Here is a 19,942-nt window from a genome sequence, read left to right as displayed (position 1 = left end):
GAATAAACTATTCCTTTCTTCTCTACAACCCTATTGGACCTTCCCGTGAATTCACAACAGGGCACGTTGCTTGGGCAAGCATTGTTCAAACCCACACACATATATTTGCTCTTGGTTTTCATCATCAAGTCTAACTCTTCCATTATACATCTAGATATATCTGTAATTGACATTGTCAAATATTATTGGGTCTTTACATGTGGGAAAATGATGCACATATCTGGAACATCTACGCATTTCATTTGTAAAAGAAAGAAGGTTTTTGTTATTCTTCGCCAAGTTACATAGTCCCACGTTAAGATGAAAATCATTGTTTAAGAAGTTAATCTTCAAATGTTTAATTTTATGTAAACTGGTTTTAATGGGCAGCTCTCAGGTGTGTGCATGTCCTTGAGCTGAATGTGCGCACAGAGGTAATATAACACCTTTTGTTGTCACAGCATGCCAACGAGGAATTGAAGTGATGATGTTAGTATTTCTTGAGCGGTCAAACTGCCAAAAGAGATGTACTGCCATGGTGGTATCAGTTTCTAATTCACACATAGCCCCATGGTGTCAAAACACACTTGAGTTAAACAGTGAAGTCTGAATATTGTGTAAATACTAAGAAGCAGGATGCAGCTAACAAAAGAACAATTATTCTTGCCTTACTTCTTGACTCGTTCCGGATAAATAAAAGGTTGTAAAAGCTCATAAAAAAAAAAAATCAAAAAACAGGAAACAGGAAGTACTCTGCTGGCTGGAAAAAGGGTCACAGGAGAGGTGGAGTTCAAACTGTGACCAAGAGTCAAAAAATCCACCCACCCCCAACCGAAGGCTTTTCCACCCACTGACAACCAGTTTGAGCAGCAGTCACTGCATTGTCCTGTGTTTCCCAGATTCTTTAGTGTTTCTAAACACGCAGGCAACAGTGGAGTTGCACTGTTCACATGTCCTGAGGTTAGGCTTCATCAGTCACTCACACTGCCATGCACACGCTGGCAAGTCAACTGCTGGAAAACAAAGCCTAAGTTAGAGAAGGTAGGAGAAAGAGCAGGAGTCCCTGAGCTGTCCAACGATTTGCTTTGTTGGCTGCTTTGTTGGCAAATCTTCCTCCTAAAATTCTCCCAGGAAGGGAAGTTCACGATGCACTGGTAATACTAATATATGAATAAAAACAAGAAGGGAGTGTTGTGTCTCGTGGTTTATAAAAATGAGATACACTACCATTCACAGTCCAAGGCCCCTCTCTGCATCCAAACACCTCTACTGAATGACTAAACAAAATTACAATAGGTTCAAAGACTGTCCTTGAACCTCCATTGCTTTACTAATATTCAGCCTTTTTAATGACTTGAAAATTAAGTTCAGCAAACAATAAACACACACACACACAAAAACACTCCTACGACCTAGCTTAACTCTGTTTGAGTCCCATTAAATCTGACTGATTGAAGAATTAATGAAGCAGCTATTTGGTTAAACTTGTTTCGATTCTTCTATCAGTGTGTGTGTGTGTGTGTGTGTGTGTGTGTGTGTGTGTGTGTGCACGTGTGTATAAAAAGGAACACAAAATCGATGGCAGACTTCAGATGAGAGCTGTTGTCCCTCTAGCACATGAGCCTTAAAAGGCATGTTTTAGCCTTTTAATGGAGTAATTATTCCTTAACAACTCTCTGCGGCAACAGGGTTACTACATTTAGTCGACTGATGTAGTCTAGTCTGGACAAGATGAAAGTCGGTTGTAAATAACTGTCATACTGAATCATGATTATAGCCTCCGAGAGATTATAGCTTTTGTGAGAACATGTAATTTTGCATTTGTAATTTTTGACATCAACAGTGTTGACACTTTCCTTCTTGTACTCCAATAAACAGTGGCGATATTTGGGGGTGGGGGGTTTGAAGTAGTTGTTTCATCTGTACGATTGCAAGAATTTCTTTCTGGCTTGTGGTTTTGAATAAGAAAATACAGTTTTGAGAAAAAAATTTGACAATTTCAGAAGCAAGTCTGTTAAACGTTATAATCCTTAAGATTGAATTAAATAAAAGCCTATTTCTTCAGCAATAGCCATTGTACGGATATACCTTCTTTAATTACCTCTTTACATACTGTAGTAGTTTTCATTGCTAAAGGTGGTTTCTGGAAGTTTTAACTGGTTAAATTAAGACATTTTTAATTATGAATGCAATCTATTTTACATCTATAGTGGCAAAAAAAAGTACAAAGGATATAAAGCAAAATCGATATTGGTTCCATGCTGGCTTTGTTATGTAGTTGTTACAGCATGATCAATATACAATTTTCCCAAAAACACATTTAAAAGCGAGACTGACAAATACAACTTTATACAAGTAACGTTAAATTAATTAATCCAGTAAATGTTTATGCTGTCAAAATCAAACCTAAGACATTTTATGAAATTTTAAGGCTGAAAATTCAGATGACAGGATTTTATTATCTTAAATATTTAATATTTCTTAACTTCTAACAAAACTAACACAGCGGGCTCAGTGGGGGCATGCAGCTCACATGTTACCCCTTGGGTCATGGGGTCATGGGTTCACATTAAAACAAACAGCTGCTAAAACATGGGCTTATATTGTGAAGCAGTCAAAGAAAACACAATGCACTGACTGTGATCGTTCATCAAAAATGCATCTACAAATAAATTGACAGCGGATCAGTATTAAATATTGCAGGAAGTAGTGGAACAGGCAGGAGCAGACATAGTGAGATGAAGAGCTGTAGGCAACACCTCCAACTTCACTGTGTGCATTACTGCTGTGTAGAAAATTTCACTCATGATATGATAGCAAAATACTAATTACTGTCTGACTTCTTTATTAAAACAATGTGAGATTGTTTGGCTGCAATGTAAACAGACAGACCAGTTGTTCCTCTGTTGTATTTCTGATGAAGTTGTTGCTCAAGAGTGTTTACAGTAGTAATAAACCGCACTTGCTGTTGCCAGGACTAACCCTGGGTGTCGCCAAATCAACCATGACAGAACATGAGTAACTTTGAGTTCAAAAAAGCCCCATTAGATACAATGGATTAGCTTTTTAGACTGTAAACCACTGCTTTCTTCTACTCTGCTTTATAATTAAAGCTAAAACCTGCAAGAGCAAAGGGAGCCTGGGTACATGACATCAAAATGTTCACGGAAATATGGGCTCAAACAGGACAGGTCTATATAGGACCCATAATTTCCTATACTTTTGTTCAGTGTTTTTCATCTCATCATCAGGCTCAGTTCCACTATTCTACAACAGATTAACACTGACTACTCAGGGACCCTTTCATTTAAGAGATAAGACGTTCTTTTATTAAACTCAAATTTGGCACAGCAGCACAGGGAATGTAGTGCAAAGAGTAGAGAAAGAATAAAATACAATAAAATAAAATATAAAAACTATATAGACTATATACATTAAAGTGGAATATGATTAAGCCTGTGTATAACTGTACATGTGCAATGTTTCAAGGTATTGTGCAAAAAAAGGAGTTGTGCTTAACAGGTTAATAGTTAACTTCCACAAAAGCACATACAGCACTCACAAAGCAGGGTCTAGGGAATAAAATAAGGTTGTTCTTTTATCTGTGGTCACTTTTCCCTCACTATCTGATCTGCAGTGGTCTCCAAGGAAACAAGGCCCAGTGTGATTCATGTGACTCAGTGGTAGTGGCACACATTTGTTTTCTTGTACTCACTTCCTCTGAGCTTGTGTGGGGATGAATGACGAGTAACCCATTTTATGTGTGCATGTGTGCGTGTTTCTTCGTGTGTGTGTGTGTGTGTGTGTGTTTGAAGGGAAAAGGGAAGTACAGTGTCAGGATACGGAGGGGAATCCCTGGAAATCCTGCGGATATGGGGATACCCCCGAGGCAAGGGAGACACATGGTGCGAACAGGGCCACTGGCTGGAGATCAGTCCACGAATAAGCACAGATGGATAAGCCTGGGCAAACATTCATGTGGGCATTTAAACCTTGACGCACAAAAACCATAAAAACAGAGTGGTCAGAGCACACAACGAGTTAAGCAAGCATGAAAATTACTGTCTCCAGGAAACACCACGACGATAAAAACTGTGAAGCGGAAGTTTGATTTGTCTGTGTGAGAGTATGAGTGTGTATGTGCCCCCTTATCTCCCTCCAGAGAGCCGAGAGCAGCAGGCCAGGGAGTATAGGTGGAGGCAGAAGGTCAATATTTACCAGCGTCAGCCTGCCTCGCTCTTTTTCTGTCTGGGAGGGTTACAGGGTTGCGGTGAGATCATTCACCCTCCTACTAGAGGGAACTCCCTGCTGCTACGCATTAATCACACAGACACTCCACGTCATCTCAAGGGGCCAGGGAAGGGAGGAGCGTTCATATAGCAAGAACATGAGTGTCTGCCGTACAAGGATATGCTCAGCACTCTGACGGCAGCTCCAATTTGAACAGCAAGAAAATAAAATGCATGTACACAGACAAAGAAGTCAAATACTTTTTCTCCTGACTGCATGTGCAAACACAGCCATAGCAATACATGCAGTCTGCAGGACGAGAAGCTTATGCCTTAACTACAGTCTTTAGCATTTACCATTGTCCCACATTTATCAGCTGTGGTAACACTGACCACCATTCAGGGGTGTGTATTTCAACTAATTGACAGATGTCTCAGGCTATCCCATTCAGCTGTGCCACTCAGCCCACCTAAGCACAACTCAGGCTCAATGCCCTTTTCCTCTGGCTTCAGTAGAAGCAAAATCAATTCTAGACTAGAGGTCTTTTTATGGGTCCTGAAAAAAACGAGATCCAACCTGTAACTGGAAACTATCCTCATTCTAAATCGGGTCAGGTCTTGTTTTTCTGCTACGGGACTGTGTGTTAATTTGTCTAATATCTGAGTGCATCCAAATGGATCAGAGAGTTGACAGCATCAGCTCTGATCATGTGGTGTAATCACCACAGGAAAAATGTTGCCTATGTAAAACATTCATGCTTAAAAATGACCATTTTGGGCGCCCGGATAGCTCAGTGGGTAGAGCTGTCAACCCACATACTGAGGCTGAGTCCTTGCTGCAGCGGCCCAGGGTTCGAATCTGACCTGTGGCCCTTTGCTGCGTGTTATCCCCTCTCTCTGACCCCCTTTCCTGTCTATCTTCAGCTGTCACTATAATAAAGGCAAAAAAAGCCCAAAAAATATACTTTAAAAAGAATGAGCATTTTTATTCACAGATATTAAGTTGGTATCTTCTGTCACTTCCAAAGTTGGAAACAGAATGTTTTATTGTCGGTGCAGGACGTGAAAACAGGACTTTCAATTATGTCTGTAAATTATTTTTTAAAGAAAATCAATCATTTTTTTAATTAATTTTCTGAATTCACATAAATTCTTGGAACATATTATTCATTCATTCATTCATTCATTCATTCATTCATTCATTCATTCATTCATTTTGTTATACAAAACTTGTTTTGTATAATGATGACTATATACCCGCTTGTTTATTGGTAGCATATCAAGCTGCTGCCAGTGTTGCTGTTCTGTCTGTACTAGCAGCAGTTCAGTTTATCTGCAGTTTTGGATGAAGTCTAATCATCTCAGGTCTATTCGGATTGGGTCTCTCATTTTTGAAAGTTAATTTATGCATGGGTCAATTTCTGATGGGGGAGATTTTGGACCTGTGACCTTTACTGTAGACATCAAAATGTTTTTTTAAGAAACCTATTGATTGATATGAAATACTCGATTCTTTTTTTTTTGTTAAATTATAGTACCTTTAAAATCAATACTTAATCATTAATGAATAACTAATTGTCCAGGTTTTTATAGTAATAACTCTCCTTTCCGTTATCAGTAAACTAAAGCGTGACTTAATAGTTTTGTCTGGACATAGCTTTATAGCTGCTCTACTCATACTGGCAACTACTTCTGAGGTCATTAGCTGAGGGTTAGGGGTGAGATTGAGAATGTAAGGACAAGAGGTGTTAACTGAGATCGTGTGTGTGTGTGTGTGTGTGTGTGTGTGTGTGTGTGTGTGTCAAGAAAACCCCTAACAGGGGCCAAGACAAACAGCAGTGCTGGCATTTACTCTGTGCTTGGAGCAAAGACGGCTAGCCAGCAACACACACGCGCACGCACGCACGCACGCACACACACACACACACACACAGACAAAGGAATGGGTGAGGCTGTGTGCTACTTGTGAATGGCTGTGGATAAGATCTTTCAGTGTTTGTTGTCTGATGTAATTATATATAGATCATTTATTCACTGAAACCTACAGAACAATTCAGGATATGGATTACTGTATTGTGTTTATTTAGGCAATGAGACAAGGGTGACTATGTGTGAGCTGATCTTGTGATATATTGTAGCGCTTTGGGTGCTGCTGGGTCATGCCAGCCTGTGCTACTCCGCCAGCAGCAATAACAAACCTGCCAAATGGAAGTAAACAGTACCACACTACAAGGATATTCCATCTTAAAGCCCCACTTGGATGGAAAAAAAAGAACTCATCTTGTAGAATTCACCTCCATAACACTTTTCAAAGAAAATCCCCAGAGGCTTTTTATTAAGTGTCATGGGTAAATTAAATACCTAAGAATCGGTTTCTGCTCTGAACCAGTTCAGCTGTGTTGGAGGAATGAAGTAATATATGTTGATCTCTAGGATAAACTGTCCAACCAGCCTCACATTCAACAAGAATTTTAGTTTTTCCTGCTTGCCACTTACTCTGCAGACGGACATCTGGTTGGTGGTGAGGGTGCCCGTCTTGTCGGAGCAGATAACAGACGTACAGCCCAGGGTCTCCACTGAGGGCAGGCTGCGAACAATGGCGTTCTTCTTTGCCATGCGACGCGTGCCGAGGGCCAGGCAAGTGGTAATGACAGCAGGCAGCCCTTCGGGGATGGCGGCCACGGCCAGGGCCACAGCAATCTTAAAATAATAGATCGCCCCCCTGACCCAAGAGCCACCATGGACGGGGTCTCCGAAGTGGCCAATGTTGATGACCCACACCGCCACGCAGATCAGGGAGATGACCTTGGAGAGCTGCTGGCCAAACTCATCCAGCTTCTGTTGCAGCGGCGTCTTCTCTTGTTCTGTAGAGGCCATCTGATTACGGATCTTACCGATCTCAGTGGCCACGCCGGTAGCAACGACAACACCTATGGCACGGCCTGCTGCAATGTTTGTGCCCTGTGGGAAAAAGAGAGAGAGAAATTAGTGCAAAAGTGAAGCAGAAAAAACGTTATTATCATCTCTTTGAACAAATCGGCTATAAACTAATTTGAAGACATTTGCCGAACATAAAAGAAGAGATTTTGGATCAAATCATAAACAGTGATAACCTCTATGAGAATTGCACTAACTACGTTAAACTATGTGTTAGGGTTGTATAGCTTTATATCAATTCCTGATATGAAGGCAGAAGATAAATATGACTCAGAAAGCTGCAGGGGTGCTTACAGAAAACAGCATGTTCTTTTTGTCCTGGTTGACAGCTCTGGGGTCAGGAACAGGGTCAGTGTGTTTGATGATGGACACAGACTCCCCTGAAGAAAAGATTGTACGAGACAATTGCACAGGATTAGATCTGTAAGTGCGACAGGTGACTATAAGACCAACAATGAGATGTTTCAACAGTGACCGAGCCGAACCAAGTTATACTCACAGCCTAAAGGGGTAGAAAGTACAATCACAAACAATATCAAAAAGACTAAAATTATATATATATATATAATTAGATTGTAGAACGCTCTTCTAAGTTCATGCAATAAAAGGAGCAAGGGAGCATACTCAATGTGGGATATGTGAAAACCTTCAAGCAGTACTGTCTGGTGTCTGATGCAATACCTGTGAGGATGGACTGGTCCACTCGCAGGGTGGTGGACTTTATAGAGGTCACTCTGATGTCAGCAGGCACCTTGTCACCAACTTAAAAAAACAAACAACAACAACAACAAAAATGACTAAAGATGAATGTAGGAATGTGCCCATGTCAGTACTGTATGCTTCACACTCACAGTGACAATGCAAAGTACAGCTGATGTGGGAATGTTATTAGTTTTGCAGGTATTTGTTCATAAATTCAAGTATTGGACAAACTGAAAATTGAAATGACCTGATGGTGGATGATGAACCCCTGTGAAGTCAGGTGGTCATATGGTTACAATTACTCTAGGGCAATTCATTCAGTAGTTACTGAGAAATTTCACTCAGGGACCCACCAAAAAAACCCATTATGATACATCATCTGGTAACCATGAATATCTGTCCAAAATTTTGTTTCAATCCATCAAGTAGATGTCAAGCTATTTCATTAAATAAGTAAAAAGGTTGCCCTGCTGGTGGCAGTGGAGAAAAGGTAAGATCACTAAAGTCATTATCTTCTAGAGACCTTGAACATCTGTTAATATGTTTGCAATCCATCCAGTAGTTCTCAGGATATTTTACTCTCAACTACCAATGTCAGCCTACTTACAATAGTAGAGGAAAGGTCATAGGATCACCAAAGTAATTCAAATCATCAGGGGACCCTGAATTTCTGTACCGAATTCCATGGCAATCCACCAAGTAGGTGTTGAGATGATTTAGTCTGAACTAAAGCGGTGGGCTGACTGACAAACTACATTGTAATCCATAGAGCTACGCTGCGAGCACGGTCATATTACCAGAAGACCGATCTGACAATAGTATGAAGGAAACAAGACAGTGAAGAGGACAATATATACTTCTAATGTGTTTGCCCTCTGAAGGTTTGGCTTATGCTTGTAAGTGTAGCTGCAGGTGAACACTCAGCTACACCCTATCGAATGTCTGTGTTCAAACAATAAATCCTTGAGCAAAGAAACATCGGCAGATTTAGCCCAGGCTCAGGCTGCAGCCACAGGTAAACAACGGCTCAATATAACCTTGATGGAGTCACGTTGCTGTTTTAAAATGATTGATTATTTCCCCTCCCCTTTGTTCTCTCTTCACTCTCTGCAACTCTCTCTCTGTTCCTCTTGTACTCCACTTCTCTACATATGTCAGACATAAACTACAGATGAAGCCTGTATTGAATCTACAAAATGCATTTCATCTTATCCACCAGTCTTACAGTCTGCTTATTAAGCCTGCATATTAAACTCGTATCTCATAGCCAGAGCATTATAAGTATCTAATGCCCCAAAACAAAATGGATATTGCTTCCTCTTTGTCAGAGCCCGACAATGAACTTTTAATGGAAATATTTTCATAATAGCAGGACAGAGCTAGCTTGTGAAAAATGGATCGTTTGATGTAGTCGATGGCGATGATCTCATAGCAGAGGAAAAGGAAATTGCTCCAGACAGATGTAATATTCTTCACTTGTTCCTTTCCAGCCTGACGGACAAGAAAAAGAGACCTGATCATTATTTTGTGTAAAAAGCGCCTCATTAAAGCCAACTCTGAGTCCTCAGCCATCAGTGCTTCTCAACGTTAATCGCAACAAAAACAAGGACTCCCAGTGAATCTACCTTGGCTTTTCAAACATGAATGAGGTTGGACATCTTGTAGAATTTCTGCTTTTCCTCGCTCACATACTGAAAGACACTCAACAGGCAGTACGTCTTCGGTAGCACACTTCACAAAGAAAACTTTTCAAAGTGGTTTTCTGGTGAGGAGTTTCTGAGTGTTCATTTCTTGATCTTTCTCCATTTCTCTCAGAGCTCCATCATCTCCTCTTGACATTTGCTCAATGGTCTGAGACTCAAGGGGAATTTTTCAGTCTCTTTCCTGACTGGACAGTGATGGTGAAAAAGATAGAGGGAGAGATGAAAAATATGTGTAGTTGAATAGCCTGTACTTCCACGTCCATATTTCTCTTCATATCTCCGTCTGACACCCATGGGTTGTGAGAGAACAAGAGTGGGAGAGTCGGAAGGGGAGAGAAGTGTGTGATGTGTTTGTGTGGGAGATGGCTGGGGGCTACAGGTTCACTGTAGCAGGACTGGCCGAGGGCAGAAAAGAGAGGCATTTCAAACGCCTACCCACAGACTCCGGCTCCCCTATCGAACCTCCATTTTCTGCCACGGCCTCCCACAGACGTTCTCCATCTGCTAGAAGGGAAATTGAAGTCCTAATACCAGCCATGATACCATACCAGCAGAATGTTAAATATCAGAAATTTGTCTGACTATTTTTCAAAGTGTTTGAGTATCAAAAAGTAAGAAAAAATTAGCATTGACCTTAGAATTAATGAATAAACTGGAACGTAGCACATGCACATTTCATCAAAACAAAGAGGTCAGCTGGTTCGGAGTTCTCCTTCCATTTGGTAAAAACTGGACTGCAAACAAAATCTGAATGTCTTGCATAATATATTGGCAGAGAAGTCTTTATTCACATGCAGGATAACCGTGACTCATTACTGGGAATGGCTCGGTGCAGGTTTCCATCTCTTCAGGTCCTGTGTAAACCCTCTAGGAGTTCCTGACAACCTGACCGCCGCAGTCACCCCATTTAGAAAACCCAGGAAAGTTCCAGTGGAGGCGCAAATCACAACTGTGTCGTAACCGTGGCTGGCATCACAGGCAATGTACCTACAAGAAGGCAGGCGGGCAGCAGTGGTGGAAACTTAAGTAAATATATTTATGTTCTTTTCTGTCCTCAAAGGCACTTGTGGTCAACAGTGTCCTTTTCCGATACCTCCATACAGTTTATTTTACCCCCTAGAATCAAGTTCCCATGGAACAACCATCGGCTAATCTGAAATACAGGAAACCCTGGGAAATCAATGGAGGAAAGGAAAATATTTGCTTGTTTTCTTTGTCACCATACCCCTACATGTTTTAGTCAGAGGAGTGTGCTTGAAGATTCCTGACACACATTTCCTAAGTGAGAGGAGTGTGTGGTGCAGCACCAACCTCAGCTGTTTACCCCTGTTTAAAACTGCTTAGCAACCAGATTATGTCAGACAGAACGAAGGGTGTAATATATGACTGTGTACATTTTACAAAAATGCAGTAATGCGCATAACACCACTTTCATACTTCTTCTTAAAGTAAACTTTGACAGTAAATGCATTATGTACTTAAAACAAGCTGCAGATCCAGCTATAACTAGTGCCTCGACATCTCTACCAGCTTCAAAAAAATATCTTCACCTTCTATGCCTTATACGGCACTTAACGGCAATTCTGAAGTACGATAAAATGGGAGTGCAACAGTACAACAGAGACAAATTTAACTGTTAACTGCCTTTTCTCCATCATCATAAACCTAATATAAATATAATGTCTACTATAATGTAGACGATTTAACGACCAAAAAGATTTAGTTTTGAAATCTAATTTTCATCAATTGTCCATGGCCTGTTGTCAAAAAGGCACCCTAAAAAAAGAATAAAACACTGAACATAAAAAAATAGACAGTGTTGTTGCATGCTCACAATGGGAAAACCAACACGGACCCACCAGCAGCTGCTAACAGTCAGCAATAATATCAAATCTCTTATTCAAACAGCAGATGGCTCATTTTAAGTCATATCCGTCTCCACACTGTCATCACAGGTGTCGTTAAGACCTCAAACCCTTATGAACTTCAGCATCACAGAGATGAGCCAAACGGAGCACAGAGCGTTGTCATGGTGACACCGTTGGTGTTGACAGTGACGGTGATGGTAGTGGTGGTAGGTAGGGGTAGAGTCATTTTGGTGCTTGGTACCTGTGTGGGCTTGCCTGCGTCTAGCTGTGTGCGCACGCATTTGTGATTGAGGACACCGGCTGTAACAAGCCCAAATTCCAAGGAAGTGCTACCTTCCACATAAACACGCACACACAGACACATGAGATGTATTTCACATGTTCCCACGCAAGTGATGTAAACTAGTTTATCTTTAAAATGAAGAGGAAACTATTCAGTAAAATTGAGGGTGGAGAAGATCTCCCTGATAGTTACTTTGGATGGATGATTTCATTTTCATTTTTGAAACCATGTGCTCATATCGACGCATGTATCTCTCCTTTACTCTCCGTGCTGTGATTATGAATGAACGCTGTGATAGCTCTCTCTCTCTCTCTCTCTCTCTCTCTCTCTCTCTCTCTCTCTCTCTCTCTCTCTCTCTCTCTCTCTCTCTCTCTCTCTCTCTCTCTCTCTCTCTCTCTCTCTCTCTCTCCACACCCTGAGCTCTCCCTTCTTTCCCACACATCACTCCGAGCCGTCTCAGACGAATCACTAGCCCCACAAAGCCAAGGATTACCCTCTCAGAACCGGTCATGTTGATGGTGAAGTGATCTCCTTGGCGCTGCATGTGTGTGCGCTCGCACATCAACTCTGGCATACACAGATGTTCTGGAACCAGAGTGACAACAAGACTATTTTTAGACGAGGCTGCCCACACATGGGCGAGTTTACAGCAGGGGAATTGTGTGTATGTGCATGTAACGTGGGGGAGTGTGAGTGAGGAGCTGACAAACATCCAGCAGCGTCCAGGTGGTGAGACTGAGAGCATGGAAAGCAAAGGGAAAAGGGGAAAAGCTGTGGAAAATCAAACTGGGCCTTAAATACAAGGGGAGACCACAGCCACTTACACAGAACCTCACACACACACATAAACAGACACAACTGGGTAGCAGCCCTGGCACCTGCACACCCAGAGAAAAGACTCTTATGTAATCGAGTTTGAGATATTCCAATAGTGTTTCCAGACTCATGAATGGGTGGCAAAGGCTGTGTGAGCTTGTTTCTGTGCATGTCGGCAATAATGGTAGCATACAGGCAGCTAGGTGACAGCAGCGAGAGTCCTCTGGAGGTAGTCAAAGCATAAATTAGTCTCATTGAGTGACAGCTAGACTTTCGCTGGGTGCCGCCACAGCTTACCTGCCACCTCCACTATGTCTCCTGGGACAATGTCTCTGGCTTTGATCCTCTGGACAGCCTTGCGGTTCATGCGGTACACCTTTCCCATCTCTGGTTCATACTCTTTCAGAGCCTCGATGGCATTTTCAGCATTCCTTTCCTGTGTAGAGAGATGTCAGAAAGAGAAAGTCAGGACAAGGACAAGGATAATTTTTTCACAATAAATTGTATTCAATGTTTTCTTGCATTAACAGGTTATTCTGTCTCAAGGCAAACACACTAAAAGAGAAAAGTCGCTTATGTTGATTTGTTTGCTTGTTACACTGTGTCCCAACGCAGCAGGGCAACGCGCCTTCTTTCCCAAATTGCTGATGGTCTCCCCGTCTCTATTTTGGACGCTTGCATCAAAAATTCCTGCTTCCTTGTCAACACAAATGAACCAAGAGGTATTTTTGCATGAGCTCCCTGGTTTGTTTATGCTTTGACTTGACGCACAGACTAAAGTTCTCCGGCGTCGACCGCCTCATCCCATTGCAATGTGCCATTTGGATGTACAGATGTTAACTCATTGTGTCAGTTTGAATAGAGCACACAGATAACAAGACACTAAAGGTGAATGAATCCATGTATCCTGCAACAGCTGGCGGACAGGATAAAATATTTTGACTTTACTGTCTTCTTCGGCATCGTTAGTCTCTGTAACCAGGTGAACACCTTGTGGAAAGAAACATTACTCATGTGTATGTATACACTTTACACAGAGACGCAGGATGAAGAGTGTATCTCACCTGCCAGACCCCGATAACAGCGTTGGCGATAAGGATAAGAAGAATGACAACTGGCTCAACAAAGGCGGTGGTTGTCTCCTCTCCCTCCTCAAACAGAGCCAACACCTAGATGAACATACACATGTTGACTCAATTATATACATTTTCAGTAATAGCTTGCTCTGAAACATGTTTGGGAGGAAAGATGCTTGAATGTTGTTGCAGAAAATATGGAAAAACAACCTTTAATGGTTCCCAACTTGTTCCCCTACAGACTACACAGATAGAACTCAATACCCCTTCTACAACTACTACTAGTCCTAATATGACTTTGAGTGATTTTAGCTACTTTTAGCTATTTCCACTATTTCTCTTTCATCCATGACTATTAGCTAAGGTTACCTATTTAAACAATATATCCATTAACCGTTAGCTTACATTTGACCATTTATTTCAATCATTTATCAATTATCTTTGGTTAATAAGTTAAACTATTCATACATTAGCCAACTTTTAGCTAATTATTTAAACTATTTATACATTACTTTTGGTGAATTATTTATCCATTAACATCAGCCTACTTTTAGCTAACTATTCCAACCATTTATCCATTAGCTTATTTTTAGCTGTCTATTTCAACAATTTATGCTTTTGGTTAATAAGTTCAACTATTTATTCATTATTTTTACCTGTTTCAACAATTCAAGAATAACTTTCAGCTATCTATTTCAATTTAAGACGACTCAATACAGCATGTAGATATATTTTCTAATTTTAAATTGTAATTTTAGCTTGTTTGTTTTTTTCAAATTAGTTGAGCTGCTCTCAATCTTCCTATGTACCCGCTGGCCACTGCCAAAGTACTGTGGTACGAGTAGCTCTGGTTATGAATGGCTGGTCTATAGACTGCAGTAAACCTCTGACCTCCACAGCCAAGAGCAGGTGATAAAGTGTGGCTGAAATCAGGAGAGATACTCATGGCCTGCTCTTTTCACTAGCACTCGAAACAGAAAGGCTTGTAAATGGCCAGAGGGTCCAGGCCCGTGCCTCTGCAGGCTGCACACATTTCAGGCTGGAAGTGACTGCAAAGGCAAGATACTGCAGAGTGCAGTGACAACACAAGAAAAGCTAACATTTCTCACATCGAGCAGGAAAAGCTGGTTTGTCTTCTAACAGTGACTGTGGACATTCATAACAAATATAATTAGCCTAAATGATGCAGTCCTAATTAGTCTCATATCCATTTCTCTCTCCACTCAGTACACTGTCATTCATTTTAGTTTGTAAGTTTTCCTTTTTGCAAGTTCATTGACACTCTACTTGACACTAAATTAAAGAAAATGAAGGGTGTGCTTTAAAACAACATTATAAATAAATAAACTGAATATAATAGAGTCTCAAAAAAACAACTACTCTCATATAAACCCTAAATGTAATGACGAAACCCTCATATGTTGGATAGCCTAGAGCAGCAGGACGATGCCTAAAATGACAAGTGCAATAAAAATAAATTAAATCCTGCAGGAAATTAGATCATTGGGGAAATAAAATCATTGGGATTACACTGGAACTGGACTAATTTTAAACACTTTCATTATTACGAAGCCCAGTTTTGCAGTAGTGCATTTTGTAGTACGGTTTAGACCCAGTACACCCAAGCCCTTGGATTGTAGGAAAATCACACACAAATTAACATTTACATAAGGATTTGTGGGATCTACTTCTTTCTATGGTGCAGTGTCTTTTCGGATGACTGTGTACCAGAACATGAGGCTTGAGTGGGTTGAATGACAAGACAGTCAACAGCTAAAACAGCGAGACTGAAATTTGCTTTAAAAAAGAAACTCATTAATTAAATAATTACCTAAAGAGTCTTCAATCTTACCACTGCTTAAACTAATCTGAAGTGATCATTCTGTTCAAGTGACCTAGTCATTTTTGGTTTTTGCACTTCAGCTTCTGGACATTGAGTTGGTTACACATTCCTCTTTTATTCTGCAACGCAGAATGAGAACAATTTACTTGATTCAGCTGTTCATGCCTATTCTGGCATTATAGACTCAAAGCACAACAATCACTCCTTTTTTATTTTTGATCTGAGAGACGTCAATCTAGTAGTGATAATTGAACCAACTCACTAATGTCATAGTTAAATTATGACGTGATTAAAACTGACCGCACAAGAACTAAACCTGCAATAACATTTTGGCCACTTGAGGGCAGAAGAAACAAGCTGTTAACAAAACAAGACATATTATCATTAATATAGCGAACATTACTTCTTTACACATTGAGCAGAATACAGAGCAACATTAGCATTCATCTGGAGTCGAGTTTCTGGCCACCTTAGTGAATGCAAGTCCAATTTTCACCTTCCTGTTGAAGCTCTGTTTTTGTGAACTTCTGAGAAACATATCTGGCCCACTTACTGCTAAGTTCTCCACTATGTTCACTAGTTAGTTGCTAACTTCATATTGCTGACTTTTGCTAACTTTTGGTTCTGGGCAGGCAGCGTACAGTCGGTTTTTAGAGGTTTCATTCACAAAGTAGCTGCTTACTGTACAGCTTCAGTTACAAGTAGTCATGTGATCAATTGTTAATATAAAAAAAGTGATATACAACAAATATACTGCAACCACTTTTATGTAACTATACTTCCCCACTTCTCTATAGCCAGATATAGGGATAACAGTCAGTTACTTAATGCTAGCTAGTATAATAAGCACTGAAGTACATTTTTAGAAGATTACAACAGAAAAAGCTCCCCACTGCAACACAGAAATGATTTCATATTTATGTTTCCATTATTTTATCAATAACAGATAGAAACTAAAATGTCTGCACAACAAAGGCAGCAGAGAGAGAAGGGGAGATAAAGTGGAGCTACTTTTCCATGATCTGATGGGGCTTATCAAATGATAAAAGAGTATATTCTCTGCGAGAGTATTGAGCACTGGAGTGTACGCCACAGCAGCCTGAGCCTGGTCGATAGCTCATCATTCCACATCATTTGGGACGGTAAATCTCCCTTCTGACGGGGCAGAGATTGGATGGCAACAATGGCAGTCCTCTCAGTGAGGACGACTCAAGACACTTCACACAATCAGCACTCATTCAGAGTGGGTTTGAATACCTAACTCCTACTTTCTTGCTGAATAGGAGTTCAAATGGAGAGAATCTGGGGGAAATTTAACTGCTCGCATTTGGCAATCTGATGCAAAATTAGGCTTAGATTCAACGTTGGGTTTTGAAATCAAAGCTTCATCACCAAAATAAACCTCTCTTTACAGCTTTAAACACTGCACTCCTCACACCCCACATGCATAACTGAACGCTGAGACACATGCCGACAGATGGCCCATTATATCTGAACGTCTCCAGAGTTTTGGAACATCACACGGCGCTCGGCAAAATGGAAAAACACATTTTATTCATATCAAATTCATCAGAAGAAACACTCCTAAGGTCACCTATTCAAAAATGTGATGTAAACACAGGAGGCTTGAAAATCCAATTCAACTGTCACTTGACTTTTTAAGTCCCTTCCTGTACGCTCTTGACCTGCCCAACACTAGCTCAACTTGATCTAGTGATGTGGAAAACCAAATAAAAGATCAGCCCTCTCTCTTCCTTCAGCTGAAAGGGAGGAAGTGCACTGATTGTTTCAGGTGGCTAGTGTGGCTTTCTGTATGGGCCTCTGCTCTATTAAACCCCTACCAGAGAGCCGGCTCACTATCAGCTTGTAGCCTCAGAAAAACAGACAAATTATAAAAATAAATAATAAAATGGTTCAGCTGAGGCACAGTTCAGGCTATAGCTTGAGTGGATTTAATTCATAAACAATGTGCTTTGCTTTTTTTGCTGTAAATTTGTTGTTGTCATATGTACATATATCATAAAGTAGCCTAACCTTCCCTGTTTTGTCTGATAATAAGCTTCAGTCTTGTGCCATGCAAAAGAGGCAGGAGAGTCTAATCATCTCAGTTTGAATATATTCAAAAGATCAGCCAAATAAGTCCAAGGCTATGGTTTAACTTTCACTCCAGTTTATACTGGTGACACACAAAACTGTAAGCAAATAAGTTAAAGAAGGACTAAAGAAATATCATTTATCAACAGACAAGCTCTGTAAATGTGCGTGATTAAGACAAGCTGCTCTAGACTGTAATATATTTGTGATTTTGAGTCACAAGGAACCTCACTTTAGTTAGGCTGAAACCTCTCCAGGCAACGATGACATTGTAAAGCATGAGGGTCTGTGCGGCTGTGGAACAGGGGCCGTGTTCCACTATAAACAACCTTTTTAAAGTTAGGAAAGCCTGATTTACATGAGGAAAAGTGAGCCCACGTTCCAGAGTCATGCAGTTACAGCCCACGCCTGCTCCGAGAGCCTCTCACTAACACGACAACATTCAGGGAAGATATATTGTGTCATATACATTTTTAGAGCAATTTTCCTACTTTCAGAAATAGCAACAGCAATTCCATCCCGAGACACCGGGGACGTGCAGTAATAGATGGAAAAAAGTTATTATGCAGTCAGGATTCCTCCTGCTCCACCCCTCTCCGACCTTCACCACCCTCTGACTGCGACCGGGGTCACAGTTTGAGACGCTGCAGCAGAGGGAGTTTTGATTGATAGTTTTGTTTCCAGTTCGGCAGAAATACTCTGCCTGTTCCCCTTGCTGAAACCATATCAACACTGGATGGAAAAGCCTGTAATACACTTGTTTCCACATGAAAGGAGACCACTAACTAGGTTGAGCAGTGTTCTAACAAGGGAATAAAGTAGCCTAAAGCTAACGGAGCAGTCTTATTAGGTGGCAATTTCCTGGCCAATGTCCAATTTAGGTCTCAAATCCCACAGGGGTACATTTGAGAATCAAGATCAAGAACAAATAAGATGAAGGCCACTGGCATTTTAATTATCTGGGTCGTACTTACAAAGGAGACACAGGCAGCTAGCAGCAGGATCCTGACCAGGAGGTCCTCAAACTGCTCCACCACCAGCTCCCACAGGGACTTCCCTGAAATAGGCAAATACACGTCACACACCTTTATGCATCACACTTAATTTAACGTCTGTGGCTTCTACTGAGGACTCAAAGTGTGCCATTATACTTAACATCTATAAGATGACATTAGTTTCATAGTACTGATAAGCGGTGGTAAAGATAAACATTCCCTGTATTTACAGAAGAGTAGTGGTGTGTGTCTATGGGTGGAAAAGTGCAGTAGTGTACACTCCCAAAGTTTAGCCCTCAGTCTACAGAGAAGAAAGGATCCTGACTCAAGACACTTAATCAGGTAGCAAAGGGAGGAGGATCACAGCTCACTGGAAAAATCAATATTTACCTTCTTCAGCTGGGAGCTCTGTGGATGTCACACCACGGCGGTTGTAAAGGAATCAAGTTGGCGGGGACGGAGAGAGTGGAGAGGGTGGGGGAGGAAGGTGGGGGAGAAAGACAAAGAGCAGTTAATACATTTGATCAACTCAGACTGACTTTGAGATGCATGGACACGTACAAATGGCTCTGCAGAATCATTCTGCTTGGTTATGATGATAAAATTATCGATGTAGAAAGGTTCTCAAGCTGAGGATTGTTACTGACATGAATAACTACCAATCCAACTGATCCTTTATGGATTCTCAACTCTTCTTAGTGCTTTTAATGTAGCTCCAGGCCTACAGTATTAACGCTGCATGATGACTCTCAGGAAAAATAATGTATGCTGAATACTGTAATAACAATCAGCTTGCTCTAACCAACGACTTTGAAACTAGTTTGACTGCTCATCTTCTGCTCTTGTAAGGGTTAGCTGAAATCACCGCCCATAAATGCTTTCAAATCACCTGTAAGATGGGACTCAATATATCTACGATGAAGTGGATGGAGTGTGTCTCCTCACAATGAATATCAATAAATTATCATCAACCGATCATATCACTTTTATGGCTGCAACAGATTATTTTCTCGATTAACCATTTGGTCCATAAAAAGTGAGAAAACAGAAAAGCTGTGTTCAAATTGCTTGTTTTGTCTGACAAACTGGCCAAAAGAAAGACAAACATTTTGTTTAATATCATAACAAAACTAAAAATATTCAAATAAGAGACAGGAAGTAGTGAAGATTGGGCATTTTTGCACAAAAAATTAACTAGAACAATAAACTGATTATCAAAAAAATGTACATCTTTCTGTTGATCGACTAAGTGAGTAATAGACTAATTGTTTCCGCTCTCAGTCCCATATTACTCACTTTATTTTTTTAAATAAATCACCATGAAATTCCAAAGGTTTTATTTTATTGCAGGTACTGTACTGTAGTCTTAACATGCACGCACACAAACCAAGAACAGTGCTGAAATGTTTGGTAGATA

The 19,942-nt window shown here is 40.7% G+C and overlaps 1 protein-coding gene across 1 annotated transcript in view; it reads right to left on the bottom strand.

The window, feature by feature from the left end:
• Positions 1–19,942, bottom strand: part of atp2a3 (ATPase sarcoplasmic/endoplasmic reticulum Ca2+ transporting 3) — a 45,174-nt gene that overhangs the window by 14,486 nt on the left and 10,746 nt on the right. Inside the window, exons 2-8 of the mRNA XM_051400309.1 lie at positions 18,916–18,933; positions 18,505–18,587; positions 13,582–13,686; positions 12,815–12,953; positions 7,827–7,907; positions 7,440–7,525; positions 6,705–7,169 (exon numbers count right to left, since the gene is read on the bottom strand). Coding sequence (XP_051256269.1) covers positions 6,705–7,169; positions 7,440–7,525; positions 7,827–7,907; positions 12,815–12,953; positions 13,582–13,686; positions 18,505–18,587; positions 18,916–18,933 — 977 coding nt within the window. The remainder of the gene's footprint in view (positions 1–6,704; positions 7,170–7,439; positions 7,526–7,826; positions 7,908–12,814; positions 12,954–13,581; positions 13,687–18,504; positions 18,588–18,915; positions 18,934–19,942) is intronic.

This window comes from Dicentrarchus labrax, unplaced genomic scaffold (assembly GCF_905237075.1).
Source record: "Dicentrarchus labrax unplaced genomic scaffold, dlabrax2021, whole genome shotgun sequence".
In the NCBI taxonomy this organism is placed as follows: domain Eukaryota; kingdom Metazoa; phylum Chordata; class Actinopteri; family Moronidae; genus Dicentrarchus; species Dicentrarchus labrax.
The sequence above is the reverse complement of the archived record's forward strand: the minus strand, read 5'-3'. Positions and strand labels throughout refer to the sequence as shown.